The following is a 26,094-nucleotide window of genomic DNA, read 5'->3' on the forward strand; positions in this document are numbered from 1 at the left end:
GGAACTTGCCTACTGTTATTTTAAGAATACGAGAACTGAGCTGGATCAGACCTGTGGTCCATCTAGTCCAGCATCCTGCATCACACAGTGGCCACCAGTTCCTCTGGACGACCAACAACAGGGCCTAGAGACCAAGGTCTTCCCCTGAAGCTGCTTCTAGTACTAGCACTAGTATTCAGAGGCTTAGTGCCTCTGAATATGAAGATTTCCTTTAGTTAACATTGTGGCCACAGGTTGACCTATGTGCCATGAATGTGCCAGCAGCCAACACTACATCCTCCTAACAGTGAATTCCGTCACTTGAATCCCATCATTTGATGGCTCATTGTGTAAAAAATATTTCCTTTTTCAATGCTGACGTTACTGCAAATTGACTTCGTTGCATGCCCTTGAGTCCTAGGTTTGGAAGAGGGAGAAAAGTTCTCTTGGTCAATTCTCTCTATGCTGTGCAGAATTCTGTGGATCTCTGCCCTTTTTAGTTGTCTCGTTCCTAAACTTAAAGTCCCAGCTTATTCAGTCTTTCCTCAAAGGAGCTCCAGACTGTTCATTATCTTGATTGCCCTATTTTGTACTTTTCCCAACTATGTGCTGCCCTTTTAGAACAAAACAGCAAGCAAGGCCATTCCATATTATACAGGGCTATTATAATACTAGCTGTTTTATTTTCAATCCCTTTTCTAATAACCCCCAGCACAGCTTGTCTTTTTCAACACTGTGGCAAGATGGGTTGACAATTTCATGGAACTGTCCACTATGACCCCAAGGTCAATTTCCTTCCATTACAGACAGCGTCCTGTATACAAAGATCAATGGATAGCCTTACCTGGTGTTTTTCATTTTCATGTTCTTCTTGAAGCGTTTGTACTTTAGAAGCCCATTTAATTTCCTGTGTAAAACACAATAAGTACCGTTGGACCATTTGGAGACTTTATTTTTAATGTCTACTTTACATTTATATTCAACTAAATAAAACACAGCGCAAAGGCTCCGGAACATAACCTCATGAACGCCGCATGAAGATTCAGAGGGGAGGGGAAACCCATTCCCACCAGCTCCATCCCACCCTGTTCTGGCTAAGAGAAGAAGAGTCTGTTTTTATATGCTGCTTTTCTCTACCAGCAATCTCAAAGCGGCATTACAGTCGCCTTCCCTTTCCTCTTCCCACAGCAGCCACGCTGTGAGGTGGGTGAGGCTGAGAGAGCCCTGATATCACTGCTCAGTCAGAACAGCTTTATCAGTGCTGTGATGAGGCCAAGGTCACCCAGCAGGCTGCATGTGGGGGAGCAGGGAATCAAACCCAGCTCGCCAGATTAGAAGCCACTACTTCTAACCATTATACCACACTGGCTGGCTAACCATTTTTGTTCCCCATCTTAACTGACCATAAACCATAGGTCCCAAATGAACATTCTCCTCTTGCAACCCTAACTTGTCCCCTTGTACCAAACTGGACTTGTGTGTCCTCTCCGTTTGAAGAAGAGTTGGCTTTTGGTACCCCGTTTTTTTACTACCTGAAGGAGGCTCAACATGGCTGACAATCACTAAGTCCTCCTCTTGGTGAGGCTGGTGGGACTGAGAGAACTCTGAGGGAACTGTGACTAGCGGAGCATCAAACACGGTTCTCCAGATTACAGGCTGCTGCTCTTAACCACTACACCAAGCTGGCTCTCAGGGGTAACCTGTGAATCCTGCCTTTAACACATATGTGGTAATACGTTCACCACTGTGGCCTCTGAGCAAAACTAACATCTGAGTCTAGTCTGGAAACAGCTGGTGTGAAGCACTGCATCATTACAGTACTGTGCAAAACCATTCAATTCTGCAGGCTGTTTTCCTTTTGTTTACACTATACTGCATAATGGCTACATGTTAATCCACAAAGCCTTATTATTAGGAACTATTAATTTTTCTATGGTATGTTTTGCGATTCTTATACAACATGAAATCTAAAGCCAATCATAGCCTGAAGGGTTCATTTACCACATCTCTAACGCACATGTTTGCAAGCTTGGGCACTGGTGCTTCTTTCCCTTGAGAAAGCAGGTGAAGATCACCCCAGGGATGCAATGTCTGCGTGTTAATGCCTTCCCTTACGTAAACAGGAACAAGCCTCTGTGATCCCTGTGCATCAACTTCAGTCACAAATTACCTGTCTTTCAAGAAGCTGATTTACACTCCGGTCTTCTGCAGCGTTCCAAGGTTTCTCTTCTGGAAATTCATAGCTGTCTTTTAAGGTGCCTAAATTAGATTTCAAGTGCTTGTTGGACTTCTGCAGTTCCACCAGATGCTAAGAGTAAAGATTGGAAAGAAAAAAAAGAATGTGAATACGTTTTGCAAGAAAGTGGAAACCGGGTCTCTTTTAAAAATTGTTATGAGCTTTTTAAGGTTGTAAGGGACATTGTAATATTGCCCTTTTGGAAGATGGGTGAGCAGATAGTCAAGTCAAGGAACAAAAGTATTTAGCATACGGTTATAGGGGGAAATAAACCTTCCGATAAGCAAAATGGTTATTGCAACTTGCTATTGTGGTGCAGGACGTCTAGCGCTGGTTCAAGTTACTGATCGTCATGAAACTCCCCTGGATGACCCTGGCCAAGTCATTTCCCCTCTGCCTCACTAATGTCACAGAGGTTGGTCTGAAGATAAAAATGGAGGCAGGGAGAACCAAGCACACTCCCTGGATGAAGTGAAGATAAAAACGTACTTAATTTAAAAAAACTAACTCCTCCATTTTATCCTGACAACAACTCTGTGAGGTAGGTTAGGCTGAGAGTATGCGACTGGCCCAACATCACCCAGTAGGAGTTCACAGGAGGAGTGGGGATTCAAATCTGAGTCTTCTAGATCCTACTCCAACATTCTTAACTGCTACATCACACTGGCTCTCTGTTAGGGTTGCCAGGTGCCGGAGTCTCTGGGAACTCTCCTCACAGACACTCACCTGAACTCAGAAGAATGTCCAGCATGTTGACATCACCTGGTAGTGATACTGGAGACAGTGGGGGGGATGCTCTGGCTTTTGGGGAAACTCTATGGTAAAAAACAACCTGAAACCATAGGGTTTTGCCCAAAACTCCCAACAATCCCAGTGTTACTTCTGGGTGATATCTGCACATTGAGACATTCTTCCTGGTCCCAGTGAGTGCGGGAGAGGGGGGGATGCAAGGGGGCGGTCTGGGGGGGGGGGGGATAGATGACTGAGGAAGTGGCTGTTCTGGGAGAGGATTTCCCCCATTTTCTGAAACACAGGGTTCATCAGCCCCAGAGTGGGTTAGGCATCCCTACCTTCTGTTTATATCACCTAGAAGAAAGTTGTTTTTTTATACCTCACTTTTCTCTACCCTCAAAGTGGTTTAGAGTTGCCTTTCCTTCCTCTCCCCACAAGAAGACACCCGGTGAAATAGAAATTTCTGAGAGAACTGTGACTGGCCCAAGACTACCCAGCAGGCTTCACATGGGAGAGTAAGAAATCAAACCCTGTTCTCCAGATTAGAGGCCACTGCTCTTAATCACTACACCACATTGGCTCTCGATAGAATCTCCTCCAGAATGCCCCACACTGAGCTTGTCTCTGGTCACAGGCATCCACTTAGGAATATGAAAACATGTTGGGTTCCATAAATGTTTGGTCCCTAACTATATTGGGCAGGGGGACAGGTTTAGAAGCTTTAGCGTATTTTGTCATTGTTACAAAAAAATATGACTACACCAAGAAATCTATAAAAGTTTAGCCCAAGAAAACCAGAGTTTGTGAGGTTTTATTCTGCACTTTAAGTATTATGACAAGATACAGTTCAAAACCGCTTTGCAAATACTTACGTTTTCTAATTCTGTATTCTTTGCCGTTAGCTCTTTAAACTCCTTCATAAACATCTCTTTCACTTTCTCTAATTCAGTAACCAATTTTTCTTTTTCCTCTTCTTTCCATTTGTGAAATAAGTGACGGATCTCCTCCTGTTTTGACCTGTGCTCCTCGTTTTCCTGAAATCATTCAAGTTAATGCTGAGAATTCTGCCAAGGAGGCAACAAACACAAGAGTTCAGAACAGCCCAAAGGACTTTTTCCACACTAAGAAATCAAAGTTAGATGGCATCCTCTGGTGAACTTCCCAATGGCTTTTAAGCTGCTTGTTCCTCACTAACACATTGCTGACTCTGCTTCCAACAATATTTCAGTCCCTCAAGATCTTGGCTTAAAAGTGAAAAGCAGTGAAAGCGCTTTACAGAAAACAAGGCCTGCTTTTCCATGAAGCAAGGCCCCTGTTCAGACCTGCAGAGCAACTTCCTTGCCTAGTCACAGAGTCCCCAGACCTAAGGAGTTGTCTTTTGTTCCCCTCCATCCTTGCATTGCTCGATTTTCATTCCATTCCTGATTTCCCCTCCCCTCTCCCTATACCTGCTCAGTTCTGACACTGCTCTTATGGACTGGCTCAGACCCCTTTTGCTGCTTACATTCTCCGGTTTGTCTTTTGCAAGGAATTGTCCTGTTGGCCCTTCTGGTTTGACCCTTACCTCTACCCTCTACATCGGGGTAGACCAGACTGTGGATCTCCAGATGGCCATGAGCTACAATTCCTATGAGCACATGCTGGCTAGAGCTCATGGGAACTGTAGTCCATGGACATCTGGAGAGCCACAGTCTGACCACCCCTGCTCTATGTTAAGCACCAGGAACCTTGAATCAAGAATTTACAGCCTGCCCAAGTGTGGAAGTTTGCCAGAGGAGGCCAATACAGATGGCCAGAAGATAGCACTGCATTTATCAACTGAGCAGGGTCCTCTCAATTTTCTAAATCTGTCAATTCTAGCCTGGGTGTTTCATCTAGGCAATTCATCAGTCAGGCACAGTTTAAACAGTTCTGAGGTACCCATCCCTACATGCCTACTCAAATGGCCACCTGTGCTTCCCCTTGCATGACTGCCACCTTGCCTAAAGAACACCAACCCTCACAATCTACTGGAAAGCCCTTCTGCTGTCTTTACAGATACAATGAGCCCTGACGAGAAAATTCAGGCTTCAATCTGTGGCACGGAACAGACAAGGAATGCCACAAAATAGAGGAATAGAGCCATTTACTAATTCCAGTTTTATTCAAGTTTAGTCAAGGCATTATACACGACCAATGCAGTGACAGCCCAAGCAACGAATTAAAGCTATAATTGTAGCGAATCCATCAACAGAACACAAACACAGAACATGCCCCACCTTAGCCAATTTGACCATGTGAGCACGCTGCTCATCTTCTAACTGGGACCTGGTGAGCTGCAACTGATCCTTCAGTTTGTCAATCTCCTCCTGTAGTTTATCTGTCTGTGCTTTCTTTTTCTCATCTGCTTCAAAGAAATACACATTTAGTCGGTCTTGGGAAATGTGTGGCCCTTTCTACAGAAACCTTTCCATCACTCATGTCAAGGGTGGCTCCCATACCAATCACAAAAGCAGTAGAATTAGGCTGAAAAAGTAACGAAAGGGTGCCCTAACATGGTGCTGGTGGGCAAAATGATGCCCACCGCCTATCATAGTGTCTGTACGTTTCTGGACATCTCACTACATTTCTGGTTGAGTTTGTTGCCCCTCCTTTGCTTGGTACACAGAAGATTTGGTTCCACGTAGTTCCCAAACACTATCCTAAGGGAAAGAAGTACTATGAATGAATAAAAGCAACACAACTGTTTTTGACTTAATCAAAGGTTCGTAATAATCTATCAGGCATGCCAGCCGGTTCCCCTCGCTTTCAAATATAAGGTGAGCCCAGAATAATAAATTTTTTTCAGCAAGGATGAGCCCAGATGTCTACCCTTTCCTAATCTGCATGACAAAATATTTTATCTAGTGGGAAATGGAGCCAGCCATCAGTCTTGACCCTCTCCCAACACTTTAGATCGGCCACCCAACTTGACTATTTTGTAAAAGATTAGATACACACCATGTCATTTATTCTTGGTTTTATAAAAACTGTACACATGGAAAAGAACTGACAGACTGTTTCAAGGCCCGAGGAAGGCCAGTTAGTGGGTTGGTGGTGTCATAATCCTTAACCAATCAATAGTATCCACAGCCAGCTTTTGCTGCAAATAAAGGAACTCGAAATGAATATAACAGAAAAAAGAACCTACCCTTGGCTATAATTAACATTTAAACTAACAATAAATAGTCTTTTGATTAAGCTTCCTCATGCCTTTGAGCCAAAGGCCAATATATATATTGTTTAAATTCTGTGAAGAATAGATCATACCGAAGGACTAGACCATCAGCAAATATTAAGTTGGAAAAACAACCACTGATGAAAATGCCTATTTGAAAATGGTTTAAATCTGGAGGCCATTTTGGTTGTTTTATGATGATTAAAAGAAGAGATAAGACATTTCTATTTGTATTTATTGTTAAATTGTTTAAATGTTAATCATAGCCTAGGGTAGGTTCTTTTTTCTATTAGCAAATAAAGGAACTTGCTGATTTAATTTTGAAACTTCTGTCCATTATTTTTGAGAATTCCTGGAGAACAAAGTGTGGTGCCAGAAGACTGGAGATGGCCAAATGTCCCTTTCTTCAAGAAGAGGACTACAGATTATTACCGGCCCATCTGGCACCTATACCAGGAAAGGTTTTAGAACAAATCATCAGTCAGTCCTTGAGCATTTAGAAAGGATGACTGTGATCGCTAAGAGCCAGCACAGGTTCCTCAAGAACAAGTCATATCAGATCAACAGTGTCTTCTTTTTTGAGAGACCTACTACCTTGTTGGATTAGGGGAATACTGTGGACATAATGTTCATTGTAAAAGGCATTCTGTTAAGCAGAGCTTCTCTGCCTGAAATCTTGAAGAGTTACTATGAGAGTTGTGTACGACCACACTCCCTGACATTTTGTCGCTGGTTCAACATCTACTGGCAGCTATTTTGTGGTTGCACCCACAACCCTGTTTCAGAATTCCAAAGGCACCCACAGGCTCAATAAACTTAGGGACCCCATTATACACCGTTAAGAAATATACTGCAGCATAAGCTTTGAGGGCTCTGAATCCTGAAAGATTACATCAAAGTCTTTGTTATTTCAGGTATCACTTTTGTTAGAGGCACCCCCTCTGCAAGGCAGAAAAGGAGTGTGTGTGATAAACACCAAAGTTGAACTGATGCACGTATGTGTGGGGGGGGGGGAACTCTTAATTTCTTTCAGAGCTAGCAGTCCCCTCACCTCCCCCCCCCCCCCAATCTAACCTCTTTAATCTAATCAGACAGCAGCTGCAGTGGAGATTACTACAGAAAGAAAAACAGAACAAGGGAGACAGTGATCTGAATAAATAAAAGGCTTCTTTCAGGTGCCTCCAAATCACTAGAACAAAGACTGTGGTGATTACAGGTTCAATTATGTAAAAGACAAGAAATTGGGTTTGGGCAGAATACCATTAGTAGCTGTCAGTGGGATCCTATGCATACCTACTGTCAGTCAACTAGCTGCTATAAATGAAATGCAGGCAGGTCATAGAAGCAGAATTGCCTGGAGAAAAATGTTATATCCCTTTAATAGAGGTTTAATGCATAGAAATGGGCAAGGGGAGCTTTTTACAGCAGGGTGGAAAACAACACCAACTGGTAAATCAGTACCCATTAAGCCTCTGTTAAAGGGACATGACATTCTCTTTCCCCAGCAGTTGGCATTCCTATGTGTAGGCTTATTCTATGTATGAAAGCTGCACTGTGTTCAATGGGACATATGCCCAAGTTAAGTGTGCACAGGATTGTACCTTTTAAGTCATGACTATTTTTAACTGGGTTAGGTGATGTGGACTCCAAATCTCACTCTGACCTACACATTATTTTCTTCCAGATCTTCAGCTTACCGTTGTGTGATTCATGGGCGTGGCGACGCTGCAAATGATTGTGCAGGAAGGAATAGTTCATAAAACTCTTTTCACAGAATTGACACTGCAAAATAAAAAAATGAACTTTTAATTTTAAAAAATCATTAGTCTATGCAACTTTATACATATGAGGAGACATATCTATGTAGTTCATGCTGGCCTGGGCCCATTCTGCACTCTTAGGATAATGCACTTTCAATGTGCTTTGGCAGCTGGGTTTTCCTGTGCAGAACAGGATAATCTACTTCTAAAATGCATTGAAAGTGCATTATCTATTGTGTGCAGAATAGGCCCAGGAGTCTGTTCTCAGCCAGGTTCTTCTGGAAGGATTTTCGCTTTTTGAATGGGGTTTTCTTTGGCAACCCAAATTATTATGAAGGAGACCTGAAATGCTTTTTACATGTGTTCAACTGCTTTGGAGCCGTAACAAATTATAAATGAACACAGTTCTGATAAGTTGCTCTGCATTTATGGTTTCAGTTTGTTAGACATATGCTCACGCTTATTTGTTGGTGCATAAATAATAATAATAAGTATTATTTATTAGATTTGTATAACTGCTGCTCTCGGAAGACCTGCTTGGGTGGCTGACATCATTTCATACAAATTAATACATTAAAACATTAACATTCCCCATTAAAACCCTCACAACAATACACAATAACAATGATGGTGATACAATGTTAAAACACTGTTCCCATACATGCTCTCTGGATGGTCCAAGAAAAAACAGGCAGATGGTAATTGGACGTGGAAGGATCTATCGGGGAATCTGGACCAGTCTAGTACTGGCCTCCGTCTCTGGGGAGAGGGAACCCGATCTTAGCCCCCGGACCACCACCCAGTCTCAGACAAACGCCTGGCAGAAGAGCTCCATTTTCCAGGCACTGCGGAACTCCGAGAGCTCCAACAAGGTCCGCAGCTCTTCAGAGAGCTCATTCCACCAGGTAGGGGCCAGGACCGAAAAGGCCCTGACCCTTGTCAAGGCCAGGTGTGCCTCCTGGGGTCCTGGGATCATCAGCAGATTTTTACCTGCTGCAGGGGGCATAAGGAGTTGGCGGTCTCTCAAATATGCAAAATTAACTGACTTAGTTCTCTTCTGTTAGGGATCTGAGGACGCGCAATCTCACAATCACTGGCTCTTCATTCCTTGATGAGCACAGACTTCCTCGCCAGAGTTGCTACTGCTACGTTTAAGGTAATCAGCGGGCGTGGTGAAAAGCACATGTAAATGGCAATTTAAGAACTTGTTCAGCAGAACCAGAACCCAACTCTAGCGGCTGAATGCTCTGCTCTCATCTACTATTTAAAAACCTAGCACTGATAGCTACTCTGCTATTAAATATAAATGTCTCAGAACAGCCACTGGGAGCATAAATAATTAAGTTACATTTTTTGGTTGGATAAATGAAAGAACACAAAAAGCCCTGGCAGAGAGGGCGGAATGCCGTGGAGATGCCGGAACGCGGCAGGGATCGCTCGTCCAAAGCGCACCGCACGACTTAATGCATCAAATTGCCCATAAAACATTATAGCTAACTAAGCACTGGTGTTATAGCTTGTCCGTAGTGGATGCAATGCCCGATTCTAGAGGGGACTGCATTCGTGTTAGTGGTCCTGAGCTCTTAAATCAGTCCTCTTATTCTTAAATAGGCATAAATTATATACAACAACAAAGTACTTTCACACTTAAAAAGAAGAGTGGGTCCCTTGACACCCTCTCCCATCTCGACAGCAGTCCTCACCCGTGAAGAACATTTTAATGTGTCTGACTCTCTTGGCATAATCATGCATTAAATACAAATTAAAATGATGCCAATTTGTAAAGAGATTTAGATTTCATTACCAGTTACTGCTTCATTTATTTCACCCACGTGCACATAAAAAGTATGCACGGCCCAATTCCTACCTGTACACAATCCTATCAGTGAAGAGGGAGAACAAGAAATGTGATTAATGAAACTGTACCTGTGTCTGCAAGGAGTTTGGGCCAGTACTGAATGGATAGCTTGGCTGACAATTTGTTTCCAGGCACAATCCAAACTGCTGGTTCTGACACTTGATGCCCTTAGGCATTCTGGGACATATGTACCAGAGGGAGCACTTACTCTCATGGAAGCCTGAGACACAGCTCTGTATGCTCCCACCAAAGGTAAAACAGCTGATGCACCTACTAACTCCTTCTCTCTATTAATTCCCCTAACACCTTTACATACCAGGTAACATTTGAGTTATTTATTGGCTTAGTAACTATTAGTAGCAGCCTGAGTATGCCAGGTTAGTCTGATTTTGCCAGAATTTGGAATCTAACCAGGGTCGGTCATAGTTAGTACTTAGATGGGAGACCACCAAGGGAAGAGTAGGACTGCTATGCGGAGGGAGGAGGAAGAAGGCAATGGCAAGACCACCTCTGCTCATCTCTTGCTTTGAAAACCCCAGGGTCCCGGGCTCGCCATGAGTTGGTTACATCTTGATGGCAAACTATTATCTTGCCAGGATACTCAGGGTGACATACAAAAATGCAAAACATTAAAATACTAAAGAAAGCAAATAATAAAGTGGGTAGTGTTTAATCCACTGGTTGGTTGTTCATGTCTTTGGGTTCCTCTGGACATTCCTAGGGGAAACATCTCTTGATTTGAGAGAGGCACCTAGTACTGGAATACAATGCTAGTATTCACTGAACAAATGCTTAGGATCTAGTCCAGGGGTGGCCAAACTGTGGCTCTCCAGATGTCCACGGACTACAATTACCATAAGCCCCTGCCAGCAGGTAATTGTACTCCATAGTCATCTGGAGACCCAGGGCTTGGCCACCCATAGACTAGCCCTTTCTCTGCTTTGGTGAATGACATTCCACATGCATTAGCAAAGGTCACACACTTTGGATGCAACTTGGGTACAGTTATGCTCAATGTAATTCTGGATACCTCGGTAGAACATACCAGTATAAATACAGCCAATTATTTATTGCATTTAATTCTTATTTGCTTACACTACTTGAATTGCTGCTATTTGAGCTTTTCTATAGGAACTGTACGATGTGGATTTGCGTTTTACAGTTGTAATTGCTTTTATTATATTAGTACTAGAAATAAAGCCCATTTAATATCAAAATAAAACGGACGCTAGGCCCCAGATCCCGGGGAAGCCTTCGCAGGGCGAAGGCTTCCCAGGGGTCTGGGATGCCATGGCCACTGGGACGTGACTTGGGGCGTTCTCCCGGCTGCGGGCTGGTTCTGGGGCCGGGAGAAGTCCGCCAGCCACCCACCAACCAGGCAGCGTCCCAGGAGAAGGCCCCCACCGACCGCGCCCCCCCCATCGGCAGGGTTCCCGGGGCGGGAAAGGAGCAGGGATTTGGTGTCTTCGACATGGTTCCCTGATCCTTTCCCAAGATGGAGGAGCACCCGTGCCAGAGGACTTAACATGCGGGCTGGCAGCTCAATCTGCACGGTGAGTCCCCAGCCGGGCCAGGGGAGGCTAGGCAGCCAATGGGGAGCCGCACAATTGGCAGCTTGGCCCTGGATGGACCCTCGGAGGGCCCAATCAGGAGCCGCTGTATGGCTCCTGATTGGGCCCTCCAAGTTTTTATCCCGGACAGGGCCCGCCCTAACTCCTCCCCAGTAGCCCTTACCCTTTTATTTAACCCACTCTGCAGGAGCGGTTTAAGATTATATACATATTAATATAATATAATGTAGTAAGCAGTCTCAAGTTTTCATGTTGAGCACAGCTCATTAATATTCTAAATGAATAAAGGCAGACAGTTTTCAATTGAGATCTGGACACAGACAACCAGGCTCTGGATTTAACAGTATCTAATGACTTCCATCTTATTAACAGGCAACAAGTAAAAGTTTGCAGCCATACTCATAAAGACAATAGGCAAAGAGACATTTCAGTTATCACCTCTGTCTCTCTTGCTGACACTATTTTGAATGGAGCAAATAACCTTATGAAATTCAGGTTGGGCAGTCCCTTCATTAGAATTATTTTTAATAGGGGAAATAAAAGCCAAGAGTCAAACATATAGGTGCTTTTTTTGCACCTAGTCATGGCTGACTTATGGGAACCACAAGGGGTTTTGTAGGTAAGGACGCTCAGGATAGTTTGCCATCACCTGCCTCCATGTCACAACTCTGGTATTCCTTAGTGGGCTCCCTTCCAGATACTGACAAGCCTGTTTAGCTTCCAAGATTTATTTATTTATTAGATTTTTATATGGCCCTCCCGTAAGATCAGACAAGTTTGGGCTAACACGGACAATGAAGGTTGCTTCCCCATGCATGGGCCTATGTTGCAGATGTGGCAAGTATACAGTATCCCACCACAAGAGTAGGTGAATTGATCACTTTCAGTTTACGATATCTGTGGATGTTATATATATGTTATATATATATATATTATACTAGACCTGCTTATTTTGAAGTTACAGATCTTCTGGGGGGTTGTATGATGTTAGTCTGTGGGCATTTAGGTGGATTCTCAATCAGGGAGGGCAGCATTTTCAGGATGTTATTCCAGGTCTTGACCATGGGCCTGGCAAAACAGGTGTAGTCTGATAGGCCCTCCAGAACTGTTTAAGGTCCTGGAGAGCTCTGATCTCACTAGGAATAGCATTCCACCACACTGGGGCCATAGCCAAGATAGCCATGGATGGCACTGTAAGTTTAAAATGATGCATTTTATGTTGCTTAAGCAACAGAGTAGGTTCAATTGGAAATATATATTGCATGTCTATTTCAATTTTCCTCAAGATTTCTATATTTTTCACAAGCTGTCTATGTTTCCTGAACTTTGATATGACTAGTAACGCCCAGTGATATCTGTACTATCGCTGGTGCAGTTCAGGACTTAGGGATGAGTTGTTACGTAACCCTAACTAATCTGTATCTTCATGGGCCAGGAACAGAAACCTTCCTGACAATCTGCATTCAATTCAACACTGGGATCTCCACAGATAGCGCTATGTACTGGAATTCAGTATAGTATAGTTACTATGCTACAACGGTTAGACTAGCATCTGGGGAACAACTACTCTCTCTGCAGTGGAAGCTCACTGGGTGACCTGGGCCAGTCATGTACTCTCAGCTTAACCTATGTCACAAGGGTGCGTGAGGATACAAAGCGGGAAAGGAGAACCAGGTACATCACGCTGGGCCCCTCAGAGGAAGGGCAGGATAAAATTGCGGTAAGTTTTTGAAAATTGGTATGGTACAAGGCAAGGGTGCGATGATTTCTTTGAAAGGACAATATACTGGCTTGCATGCCCTCCAACAGAAATCTACAACCCATTGTTTCTTTTTCTAAAAAAGGTTACTTGCTTTGCACTTTTTCCGAGGTCTCCTCTACTTGGGGTTTGAGAAGCATGCAGTGGCCAATGAGCATAGAAATCTGTGGCACTTACTTTGTTTACTTTTTTAAAAACACCTTTCTCCCCCAAATAGCTGACATTGTTCTCCATTTTCCTCCTCATAAAAACCCTGTGAAGTAGTTTAGGCTGAGAGTATAAAACTAGCCCTAGGTCAAACACAGGGTCACTATGGATGCAACTTGTGAGCACTTAACACACACACACACACACACAGGGCAACCAGTGAGCTTCCACAGCAGAACAGGCATTTGAACCTGGGTCTGTAACCACTACACTGCAGTGGCTCTCAACACTGTTTAGGAAGGCGGCACTGTTAGTTATGAAGCCCAAGGCTTTCAGATTTTGATGTTAGTTAGCATCTTAAGAATACTTGGCCGATATACAATTCAGTTTTTAGATTGAAGTTGTATGAGTACAGGCATCCCGAGGAGGAACCCATGGCCTTGTATGGTCTTTGCCTAACCATGGTCTTTGCCTAACCACATAGTTTAAGCAATAAAATTATTCTTATAACTCTTATAAAATTATGATGTTAATTTCAACTATAATAATTTTGGTTCCCCCCTATTAAATTTCAGAGAACACCTGGTTGTAAAAAAATATATAATACTCTCAGAATGTGTGTCCTGTGTATTTAATGTATTTTTAACCCCTGAGGAAGGCTGTAGAGGGCGAAACGTGTCTGGTTCCATGTAGTTCATAGGATAATACTCATCCACTAGGAATGATCGTACATTGTACAGTCTGAGATTCAGACTCCTAATGTTAATGTAATATGTGCTCCATACAGGACCATCTCTTCTTCTATTCGCATTAAGATCAAAAGACCAGAATTTGCTCAGGATCCCCAGCCAGAAAAAGGTAAAAGTGGCCTTTATTGTGTTCCTGGCGGAACAATCTCCATGGTGAGACCAGGGCCCACCGGAACCTTCAACAGTTCCAGAGGACCTGTAAGACAGAGCTGTTCTGCCAGGTCTAAGGCGAGGAATTTAACATCAAGAAATGCTGGCCTCCCTGCCTACAAAACCACCAGTAATAAAATACTGACCTGCCAAATTTAACATAACCACACTCAGCAAGGTTTTAAAGAGACAGTTTGTAAGTTACCAACTTAAATCTTTTTGTATTGTTTTTAACTATGCAATACTATTTGTCTGTTTCATTGTGTTCAGACCTGCTATGAGCCAGCTTTAAAGTTTATTATTTATTATTATATAATAAATACTTCTTATTTTATTTGTTGTAATAATAATACAATGATAAACTTCGTTTTTCTAATCTACCCTTCCCATGGGGTTCAAGGCAGGCAACATCAAGCAGTAAAATACAATAAATAACATTAAAAGCAGATATTCATTTTAGTTAAAATCATTCTACAATTTTTGCCATACGGGTGCCTAATTAAATTTAAACCTTGGGGAGGGGGTCATTCTTTGGGTGGATGGATCTTCCCTTTGTGTTCCAGCAGATGTTTCCCCAGGGACGCCAGTCTATATGGTGGTGTTAGTTGCTGTGATCCCAGCCTCAACCACAGGCCTGGCAGAATAGCTCTGTCTTACAGGTCCCACGGGGCCCTGATCTCAGTTGGCAGAGCCTTCCAATAGAGTGGGGCCAGGGTTGAAAAGGCCCTGGTTCAGGCCAGCCTCATCTCTTTGCAGTCAGGGACCATGAGCAGATTTAGGTCTGCCAACTGTAGTGCTCTTGGGATATTACTTGACCCGCTTGATAAAACTCTTAGTTACAAACCAAGAGGGTTGAGCTGGACGCAGGGGTAGTCAAACTGCGGCCCTCCAGATGTCCATGGACTACAATTCCCAGGAGCCCCCGCTGGCAGGGGCTCCTGGGAATTGTAGTCCATGGAAATCTGGAGGGCCGCAGTTTGACTACCCCTGAGCTGGAGGATGCATGCAGCGGGCAGCCCCAGAGCAACCTACTCTGACCGGCAGCAGCAGTGTGCCTGGCTTCCAGGCTGCTCCCTGCTCCCTTCCAGGGGTCAGTAGGGACGGGGGTGGGCCGCCTTACCTGGTGGCAGGCGGCGCCGGCCTGCAGCATCATCTGCTGGGTGCTGATCATCTTGCGGCGGCGCTTGCACTCGTCCTTGAGGGCGCGGAGCAGCTGGTCCTTGCAGGCCAGGTCCTTGGCCAGGCGGTCGCGGTGGGCGTCGGCGGCGCGCAGGAGCTCCTGGCGGGCGCGCAGCTGGGCGCTGAGGTAGTCCTGCGAGTGGAGCAGGTACTCGAGGCACAGCTGCGCCAGGCGGAAGAGGCGCAGCAGGAGCGGGTCGGCGGGGGCCTGGCAGTGCGGGCAGCGCTCCCGCTCGGCGCTGCAGAAGGTGACGTGCTCCAAGTGCTCCTGCAGCACCGCCACGTCCAGCTCGGCCGTCACCCGCGCCTCGTCCACCGCGCTCAGGCGGCGCCAGTCCGGGCTGCCGTGCCGGGGGCGGAACTGGAAAGGCGGCAGCGCCGGCGAGCACGACGAAGCCATGGCCGCCGCTCCTCCAGCGGCTCCTGCTGCTGCGGGGGGGGGACAAGAAGAAGGAGACGCGGGGGGAGGCCGCTCAGTCAGCGCCCACGGCCCAACGAGGCCCGCCGCCTCCCGCCCTCCTCGACGGCTCGCTCAGGCCGCTTGGCCCGGCGCACACGCCGCCCGCCCGGCCGCCGCCGCGTCGCCCACGTTGCTATAGGAACGCGGGAGCCCAGGCCGCGGCGGCGCTTCAGGGCCTGCGCCTGCCGCAGAGCCCCCGGGCAGACCCCGCCTTCCGCACCCCGCTCAGATTCACACACAAACGCTGCCCCCTTGAGTCGACCTCACTGGACGGACAGAGGCAGAACCCGGCCATTGCCAGAGTTCTGCAAATAAGACACATCTGACCCTAGTGTTGAATTTCAGGCTCACCCCAGAGAGATCCAGGCAGCCCACCCCCAAAAAGGAACCTCTTCGCCCCCATTACCAGCCCCCTGGAAAGGAAGACCCTGATTTCCAGTCAGGGATCTAGAAACATTGACTCATCTTGGTCTTTTCCCTCCCGGTCTACTTAATAGGGAGTGCAATAAAATCAGAGTCCAGTGGCACCTTTAAAAGTGAGGAAGCACTTGAAAGCTCACACCTTGAATAAATCTTTGTTGGTCTTAAAGGTGCTACTGGACTCTGATTTTATTGTGCTACTTCAGACCAACGGGGCTATCCATTTGAATCTATTCATAGGGATTGCTCCTTTGGTGCTGGCCCTCCAAAAAACAAAGGGCCTCCCCCCCCCCCCCAAAAAGAAAGGGATGATTATATGCTGTGCTAACCTCAGTTGACAGGCATCACACATGACTGCTGCAATTTAAATACAATTACCATTTACTGTAGCATGAACATTATACTACGGTAAGTGGAAATTGTATTTAAATTATAGCAGTCAAATTTATAAAGTTTGAGTCTTTATAAAGTTTGAGTCCACTGGCACCTTTAAGACCAACAAAGTTTAATTATGGGTGTAAGTTTTCAAATGCCTGCACACTTCTTCAGAAACAGATTCCTCAAGTCTTACATACAGATAGCGATAGCCTTAGTTTTGTCAGAAGTGATAGCTCTGTATGATACCCAGGCTGTGCCATTGAATGACAAGCGGTCATACAACTATTTACAAAAAGCTTCAGATTCCCTCCCTTTCATTCAATGTTACTTGACAGAAGCAGAACCCATCCATTTCCAGAGTTCAGGGTTTCGAAAACAGCATTGTCCTCTGAAAAAGACAACACCCTTTTATTGAATTTCAGGCAGTAATTCAACAGGTGCAGCTATTGGTTGAATTTCTGTTGGATTTCTGTGCACCCAATTAGCTGATAAAGGCTGCCAACTTCTGGGGTGTTTGTTCTAGTGTTCATTTGATACTTATGGCACCTGAAGCTGAGGGCTGTTTTTCCCACAGTGTAGTTTTTTAAAAGTATCCAAAACAAGAGCAAAAGGCAAAATACTCTTGACCATGGTTTGTAAGAGAAACTGTCTGGCCTGGCCTCTAAGTGTTGGTTCAGTCTGAATGGTGCCAAGGAAAAATGACATGCCTTTTTCCATTTTTGGTTGTATGCTAACATGCCATGTTAAGGACAGAGGAATCAGGGACCTACAGAAAGCACCTTGCATACCACTGACTATTTCGAGGGCACATTAGGTTGGTTCCCACAGATGAGTTGCCCCTTTACACATTTAAACACTGTTGCAGTAACTTATTGTTCCTGGTTGGTTATTGAAATTACTTATTCTCTACCATTCCTGCCTTGGGACCCAGGAGGCAGCTTGCAGAAATGCATATATAACCAGATCTTACATGGAGCTACTCTGAAGTAAAGCTACTGGAATTTTTTACTACCCGAAGAAATCACGGCTTACAGTCAAGTAAAGCTACTGTGGTCAATGGCACTTACAAGGAAGAGAGTAGAGGACTGCAAGGATGAAAACAACACTAAAATGGTAAAGCAGCAGCAATATAAAAACTGGCAAAGCCATTGGGTAATCTCTGCAACCCCAATGTGCCTTATGACATAAACCTTCTAAATATGCTGAAATCAATGGGCCTAGAAGGGTGTAAGTCGGCTTGGGACAGCATTGTTAACCTGCCATCTAGTGGTTGACCCAGGCAAGTCTCCCATTTGAAGGTGTTCGAGTCCACCAAGCCACGGTGGTTTATCATGATGGGATCAGGGCCTCAGAAGATGAAGCAAGTGTAGGTCTTAGAAAATTATAATTACTTCTACTTTGATTTCCTTATTCTAAGGCACTTAAGATGGCTTTAACGGAAGTGGAATCAGACTGTAGGAGGATCTAAAACAGTTTAGAGTTCGACTCAGAATGTTAGGTCTATGCAGTAGACATTTCCCCCAAGGCAGCTCCTCGCCCACTATAATACAACATCTATTTTGAGCATGGACACTGGCACAAAGCTTGAAATAAACTCAGAAGCTAGCTTTGTGGCCACGTATACCCATGACAGCATAATCACTGGACCTAACTGTCAACTAGACTAGCTCAAGCTAATTCACATTCTCATCTTCTAACCTTGTATATGCCATTAAATACCAACAATGCCTTTCCATTCTCTATGTGGGAAAAACAGATTAAATCCTACACCAAAGGGTAAAGATCACAAATCTAATATCTAGAATCACAAAACTGATATCTGTAGGAGAACATTCCAACCTTTCCATAGCACTCAATAGGAAACCGCAAAGGAATTTCAGAAACCGATTTCAATGGAAGATTGCTGAATTACAAGTTGTTACAACACTGTCAAGGGTTCCTTGGCAGAATCCACTGGGTTCTCAGAACTAGTGTGCACAAGAAAACAATCTTTCTAAAATATGTAGAGTTTATTTGAATTTGTCTCTAGGCAACTTACCACGCTGGGATCATACAGCAAAGAAAACAAAATTTAGCTTCTGACAGTTAAAAACTGCATTAGCACAATCTTAAAATTCTCAAATGCTGGCAGGGGCTCATGGGAATTGTAGTCCATGGACATCTGGAGGACCACAGGTTGACTACCCCTGCCTTAAATAAAACTTGGTGGTCTTAAAGGTGCCATTGGACTCAAACTCTGTTCTGCTGTTTCAGACCAACATGCCCCCCCCCCCCAAGCAGACTTCCAGAGCATGCGACCTTTGATTGACCAGGCCAGGGGAGAGACTCTTCACCTTACTTTGAGTTCTAGCAATGGGACAAAATGGGACTTTCAGTTTTCTATATGTTTACTCAAGAGGTTAGCCCCACCAAGAATTTCTCCCAAGAACTATGCATCAGCTTGCAGTCAGATACAAGATTGGTTTGCTATCAACGTATTGTTTCTATTTTTAAAAATCCACAATTGGTGGTATCTCTTTTTTCAAATAATCAAAACTTCAATAAAGTTTTACTGCGCTCCATTCCACTCCTACAGAAAGCTAATAGTTTCCCCCCTCTCAATGAGCAAACCTACTCAATTATTAATATCTATAAATGTTTGCTGAACAAGATTCTGTAACTTTTTCAAATGATTTGTTAACATTTAAAAATAAAACTCAGAAGAGCAAGGTGGCTACTGATGGGGGGGGGGAGTTAAATAATCTTTATAGGCTACACTTTTTTACAATGTAATTGTTTGAGTTTTATGTTTGATATTTTAGCTTAGAATAACATCTTTAAGTTATAGCCTTATCAAACCCTGCATCGTCTGGCAGAAAGCATAATCTTTTCTCTGAATTAATATGCATGAAAGAAAACTTTAATTTGATCACATATTTTATCTGGATCTATAAACTAACAAGAAGCAGGAGCCAAGATGGGTCCTACTGTACAGAGAATAATATTTTAACTCATTTTATATCTGAAGATATTTTCAGATTCAACTAGGCAGAGTCAAGTCCTTGTAACTCAACACTGAATATTATTTTAAAGATCAGGTAGGTGGCTCCTGCATATGAAAGCTTATGCCACAAGAATACATTTTTGGCTTTATACTGCAGTAGCTCTTTTTAGGACGGCCTTGCCAGTTGCCTCAAGGCTGTTGTTTTTTTAAGGCAACTGACTAACACGGCAACTCTACTAGATTTTACTGTATTATATACATTTAAAAAGAAGAGTTGGTTCTTATATGCCACTTTTCTCTATCCGAAGGAGTCTCAAGGTCACCCAGCTGGCTGCATGCAGAGGAAGAAGAAGAGTTGGTTCTTATATGCCGCTTTTCCCTACCCAAAGGAAGCTCAAAGCGGCTTACAGTCGCCTTCCCATTCCTCTCCCCACAACAGACATCCTGTGGAGTGGGTGAGGCTGAGAGAGCGCTGATATCACTGCCCGGTCAGAACAGTTTTATCAGTGCCGTGGCGGGCCCAAGATCACCCAGCTGGTTGCATTTGGTGAAGAGCATTATCGAACCTGGCATGCCAGATTAGAAGTCCGCACTCCTAACCACTACACCAAACTGGCTCTAACCACTACACCAAACTCAAGAAGAAGAGTTGGTTTTTATACCCCACTTTTCTCTATCTGAAGGAGTCTCAAAGCGGCTTACAATCGCCTTCCCTTTCCTCTCCCCACAACAGACACCCTGTGAGGGAGGTGAGGCTGAGAGAGCCCTGATATTACTGCTCGGTCAGAACAGCTTTATCAGCGCTGGGGAGCCCAAGGTCACCCAGCTGGTTGCATGTGGGGGAGTGTGGAATCAAACCCTGCTCGAAGTCTGCACTCCTAACCACTACACCAAGCTGGGTAAGGTAGTATTCAATAGGAAGCCACAAAGAAATTTCAGAAACAGGAAGGGCTCATCCACTAGGCAGGCACATGAATGCTAAAAGCTGCATACAACAGAAAGATGGGGTGGGGAGCATTACAAAGACAGGCTACTTTAAAGCAATAGCAAACAAAAATCTACTCAAATTGTTGGAGGCTGGCTAGTGGTTAGCAGAATGTGCAAGGCTAAACACAATAAGCCAGGGGTGGCCAAATTGGGCTCTCCAGATGTCCATGGATGACAATTACCATGATCCCCTGCCATCGTGGGCAGGTTGGGAAAGACCACTGTAGAGAGCATTTGCTTGCTCCAAACTTACCAACAAATTAGGGGGATTGGGGATTCTAAATCAAATAACAGATGGGAATTCTGAATCCAAGCCACAGTAAAGATCGTTTACATTTCTGATAAATGTCCGTTTAAGCTTTATAGCTCAGAGACTCTCTTGTTTTACATGAATAACTGAAACTGGAAATTCTTTTGCCAACAGGCACCATTTGCCATAGTCTCTGTAGGTAATTTCTGAAAAACGAGGATGCCAGACTTCAGTATGCCTAAAGGACACATTCTCTGACATGTAGGGGCGAGTAAGAGTTACTCAGTGATTAGGAAAGAGGCTCTTTGAATGTTTTCAACAGACTTCTCTGTTGAAACATCAAGTATTCCAGAACTGGTCTAGTGCTGGGGATTACATTAATTAAACCCTTAACGGTATCATTGAAGCCAATATGTTAACAGTCAGTATTTCTGTGCAGCAGATGGCCGAGAGGTTTCCTGCTACTTCTGAAACCAGCATGCTTGAACTGCCCGTCAACAAAGGAGGGTCTTCCTTCTTGGAAGGCCATCCATGGGACTGGGCTGCAGATGGCCTTGTGTAAATGTGTCTGCTCCACCAGTTTGTAGATTGCATAATACAGAGGCTGAAACCTTATAAACAATTACCTGGAACTAAATCCCATTCAACACAATGTAACTTGCTTCTGAATAAGCACGCATGCATTTTCAGTAAATGTGTTTTCTCAAGTTTTTAACGTGTGTGTTGCAGCAAACAGCACAGTCTCTCTCAAATGCATGTCTTTTATATTACACTTACAATCCCTAAGAGAGAAGAGAGTGCTATCTTCAACTCCTTTTCCCCTCCAGCTTTGGGATTTTTGTATCATGAAGTATTCCTTTTTACAGAAAGAGAAACTTTTCACTGTCCGAAGGAGTCTCAAAGTATCTTACAATCGCCTTCCCTGTGAGGTAGGTGAGGCCGAGAGCGATGTGTAAGAACAGTGACGGGACCAAGGTCACCCAGCTGGCAGCATGTGGAGGAGCGGAGAATCAAATCCAGTTTTCCAGATTAAAGGCCGCCACTCTTAACCACTACACCATGGTAACTCTCAGAAACACTGCACATCACAATGCACTAAAATGGAACAAAATCAAATCCCATTCATGAAAAGGGGCGGTGACACTAATTTCAAGGGGGCCCAGTTAGCCAAGCTTCACTAACTCCTGGCTCTTGCCAGAAGGAAAACGACAGCCAATACTTAACTTTTATGAGTGGAACCACTATCTTTGGATACAAACTTGGATCACAGCTAGATTCAAGTCTGGCAATACTTTAGACACCAACAAGATTTTCGGTGGAGAAGCTTTCGAGTCAGACATGAGTAGCCTCAAATGTCATCGTTCTAGTGCAGACCAACAAACTATCCTTCGAAATGGGCTCCGGGAGAAAATTCCCATTATGGTCCTTGTTCATTCTTAGATCCAGATGAATTGTCATGCTGGGCTGAAGCAGCAGAACAAGGTATGCACCCAGTGGCACCGTTAAGACCAAAAGATAGAAACAAATTGTGCAAACATTAAAGGATCTTTAATGGTTGAATAACCCAGGGTGGCCAAACTGTGTCTCTCCAGATGTCCACGGACTACAATTACCATGAGCCCCTGCCAGCCTGCTGGCAGGGGCTCATGGTAATTGTAATCCGTGGACATCTGGAGAGACACAATTCAGCCACCCCAGCCATTTCACATTCAGCTTCATCAGGGGGGGGATTTACTTTTTGATTCCTTTTCACCTATCGCTTGAAACATCAATGAGTTTCAAGCGGTACATGGAAAAGAAATAAATCTTGGCATCACTTAAACGCCTTTGGCCGAATGGAATAATCCAAACTTGAAAAAGTCCACCAATTGGCTGGTACAAAAAAAAATGTAATCTTTTGGGTTATAATTATTCCAGTTTATTTTGTAGATACTGCCTTCATATCAATACCTACAAAATTGGGCAATATCTACAAAATAAATTGGAATAATTATAACCCAAAAGATTACATTTTTTTTGTACCAGCCAACGGGTAGAATTTTTCTAGTTCGGCTCACCCTCTCGAAGCTAGATGCACGACCTGGTAACTCCCATTCCAGTGCCTCCCAAGAAGTGATCTGGGCCCAGGAAAGCGGATCCCTTGAGTAAAACTCTGTCGGTCTCACTGCGCTTGCATTGCCGTGGGCCGGCGCTCCTGCAAACGGCAACCCCGGGAAGCAGTGGCCGCGGCCCCGCGCGCGGCGCTAACCCAGCCCCGCCAACTTTCTTTCACGATGCGCGGGACTTACTCTGATCCCCGGGACGGAAGGCGGCGAGAGGTCCTGCTTTCTTCCAGGCGCAAAGAAGGCGCAGGCGGGGGGAGAAGCCCAGCTTGCCTAGGCTTTCCTAAGCCCTCGCGTGCCCTGCGAAGGAGGAGGCCGGGAAGTCAGCGCCAGCGGCCGCGGGCCAGGAAGGATCCCCCCGTCCCCATCCCGTCCCCCCCTTCGGGCTTTCTCCGCCGGCTCCTTTGGCCCTCCGCGGGCTCCCCCTGCTGGCAACGATGCGGCAGCGCGGGGAGAAAAGGGAGCCGAGGGCGCCTCTCTCGCCCTTTCCGCAGCCCCAAAGACGTCCTGCGGGCGCCAAGCGGCGGAGCCGGGCCCTCTCCCTCTCCCCTGCCGCCCAGTGGGGGTCCCCTCTCCGCTCAGCCTCCTCTCCGCGCGCCCTTCCCGGCACATTCCCGCCCGCCGCCACTCCGCCGTCGTGCCTCGGCTTGTCCTTCCTCGGGGGCGGCGGGATTTGTGGAAAGGGCCGGCTGAAGCACGGCGAGGGGGAGGACCGCGCTGGGTCAGGCCGGGCCCCATCCAGTTTCACAGGGGCAGCAAAGAGGGCACAAGGGCCAAGGCCTTAAAGTGGGGCTCTCCAGATGGCCTTGGGCTACAATGCCCATGAGCCCTGCCAATTGGCCCTGCTGGCCTGGGCTCATGGGCACTGTAGTCCATGATCATGTGAAGCGGCCAGAGTTTGGCCACCCCTTAGTGCTGCTATTCAAATGCTAAGGACTTCTGAACAAGGCGTTTCCCCTTAGTCACCAGGGCAAGGAGCCACTGACAGAGCTCCCCTGCATTTCTCTCTTCCTCCACTTTCTCCATCTCATGCATCATTTTGTCAGCTCTCTCATCCCACAGCCGCCCCTGGTGGTCCTTTATCGGGCAGAGACCTGGCCTTTTGAGACTGAGGTCTGAGCTACACCCTTGGAGCAGAACAAGGAGGTTGAATCCCAAGGGTGTAGAACAAGTCGTACAACTTGAGCCAGCAGCTGGGGAGCGTGACATTTGGGATCATTCATCAAGTCAAAATGCTCTACAGATATTAGTATCCTGGAGGAAAGGGTCTAGACTAGCCCTTTGCAAGCCACCCGGGAACCCTCTTCCACTGTAACCCCAAAAGATCACAAGTTGATCAAAATCTGCTCAAGAAGTAAAGCTGACCACAACTAGGCCAGGCTTTTATGTCCCTGGCACCAGCCTAGTAGAACGCTTTCCCTAGTGAAATCTGGACCCTCTGGGCCCTTGAACAGTTCTGGAGGGCCTGCAAGACCAAGCTGTACAACAAGGCCTGTGGTTGAGGCCAGGAAATAACACCATAAAGTAGCGATCCCCAACCTGTGGGCTGCGGACCCCATGTGGTCCGTCGACTAACTGGAGGTGGGCCGCAAAGGACGCCTTCTCTTCCCCCCCACCCCGGCCCTTTACTTCATCCACGATCCAGCAGGCGCACATGGGACTATCTTGTTGCAGAGAAACAAGCTCAGGGTTCCCATTGATTTGTCATTGTCATGAGTTAAAATTTCCATGAAAATAAAACGTTCCTTATGTTAATTGTTGTGGCGTGTCTGTATCTTATTTTGAAGGGATGTTTAAACATTACCATAGTGACCAGAGAGCATTAGGGCAGTGGGCCTCAGTAAAATTGTCAAGCGTTGAGTGGTCCCCGGTGATAAAAAGGTTGGGGACCACTGCCATAAAGATACCGGCTCCCCTGTTCAAGAACCCACTTAACCTCCACTGGTGAAACGTCTTGTTTATATATGAGAACCAGTGTGGGGCAGTGGTTAAGACTGCCAGACTAGTGTCTGAAAGGCACAAGTTCAAATTTTTACTTGTGCCACAGAAGCTCACCAGAGGATCTTGGGCCGGTCACACTCTCACCACCTAACCTACCTCACAGGGTTGGTGTGAGGATAAAAGGGAGAAGAACAGAATGATCGTAGCCATTTTGGGTCCCCATTGGAGAGAAAGGTGAAGTATAAATGAATTAAATTGTGTGTGTGTGTAAAATAAACATTAACTGCATCATAAGAGGTATTAAATTGTGAGGAAGTATAACTTATGAGCCTCTTGTGGCGCAGAGTGGTAAGGCAGCCGTCTGAAAGCTTTGACCATGAGGCTGGGAGTTCAATCCCAGCAGCCGGCTCAAGGTTGACTCAGCCTTCCATCCTTCCGAGGTCGGTAAAATGAGTACCCAGCTTGCTGCTCGGGGGTAAACGGTAATGACAGGGGAAGGCACTGGCAAACCACCCCGTATTGAGTCTGCCATGAAAACGCTAGAGGGCGTCACCCCAAGGGTCAGACATGACTCGGTGCTTGCACAGGGGATACCTTTATAACTGTGTTAGAAGAAGAAAAAGAGGTGGGTTTTGTACCCCACTTTTCACTGTCCAACTGAGTCTCAAAGCGGCTTACCTTCCCTTCCTCTCTCCACAAGAGACACCCTGTGAGGTAAGCGAGGCTGAGAGAGCTGTGACAGGACTGCTCTGTCACAATAGGACTATCAGGGCTTGTGATGAGATCAAGGTCACCAGCAGGCTGCAGGTGGAGGAGCAGGGAATCAAACCTGGCTTGCCCGATTGGGAGCTGCCACTCTTAACTACTTAACCACTATACCACGCTGTTGTTTCTAAAGACATGGAACCCTTCTAAAGAATCTAAACAAGGAAAGCTGGTTTTTATAACAAACCAGTCAGTCCTAGAGGACATCAGCCCTGACTGCTCCTAAGAAGGCCAGATCCTGAAGATGAAACTCAAATACTTTGGCCACCTCATGAGAAGGAAGGACTCCCTGGAGAAGAGCCTAATGCTTGGAGCGATCGAGGGCAAAAGAAGAAGGGGTGACAGAGAATGAGGTGGCTGGATGGAGTCATTGAAGCAGTAGGTGCAAACTTAAATGGACTTCGAGGAATGGTAGAGGACAGGAAGGCCTGGAGGATCATTGTCCATGGGGTCACGATAGGTCGGACACGACTTCGCACCTAACAACAATAA

At 45.5% G+C, this 26,094-nt stretch overlaps 1 protein-coding gene across 4 annotated transcripts in view; it reads right to left on the minus strand.

The window, feature by feature from the left end:
• DZIP1 (DAZ interacting zinc finger protein 1) overlaps window positions 1–26,094 on the minus strand; it is a 58,940-nt gene that overhangs the window by 20,666 nt on the left and 12,180 nt on the right. For 2 of the 4 annotated variants that reach the window (XM_077343898.1, XM_077343896.1), the window contains exons 1-7: window positions 16,128–16,179; window positions 15,258–15,745; window positions 7,841–7,925; window positions 5,206–5,330; window positions 3,820–3,981; window positions 2,150–2,287; window positions 824–886 (exon numbers count right to left, since the gene is read on the minus strand). In XM_077343898.1, the coding sequence (XP_077200013.1) occupies window positions 824–886; window positions 2,150–2,287; window positions 3,820–3,981; window positions 5,206–5,330; window positions 7,841–7,925; window positions 15,258–15,745; window positions 16,128–16,179 (1,113 nt within the window). Of the gene's footprint in view, window positions 1–823; window positions 887–2,149; window positions 2,288–3,819; window positions 3,982–5,205; window positions 5,331–7,840; window positions 7,926–15,257; window positions 15,746–16,127; window positions 16,180–23,082; window positions 23,267–26,094 lie in introns of those variants that run through there. The other 2 variants (XM_077343899.1, XM_077343897.1) reach the window with 2 other exon arrangements.

Source organism: Paroedura picta, chromosome 6, assembly GCF_049243985.1.
Source record: "Paroedura picta isolate Pp20150507F chromosome 6, Ppicta_v3.0, whole genome shotgun sequence".
Lineage (NCBI taxonomy): Eukaryota > Metazoa > Chordata > Lepidosauria > Squamata > Gekkonidae > Paroedura > Paroedura picta.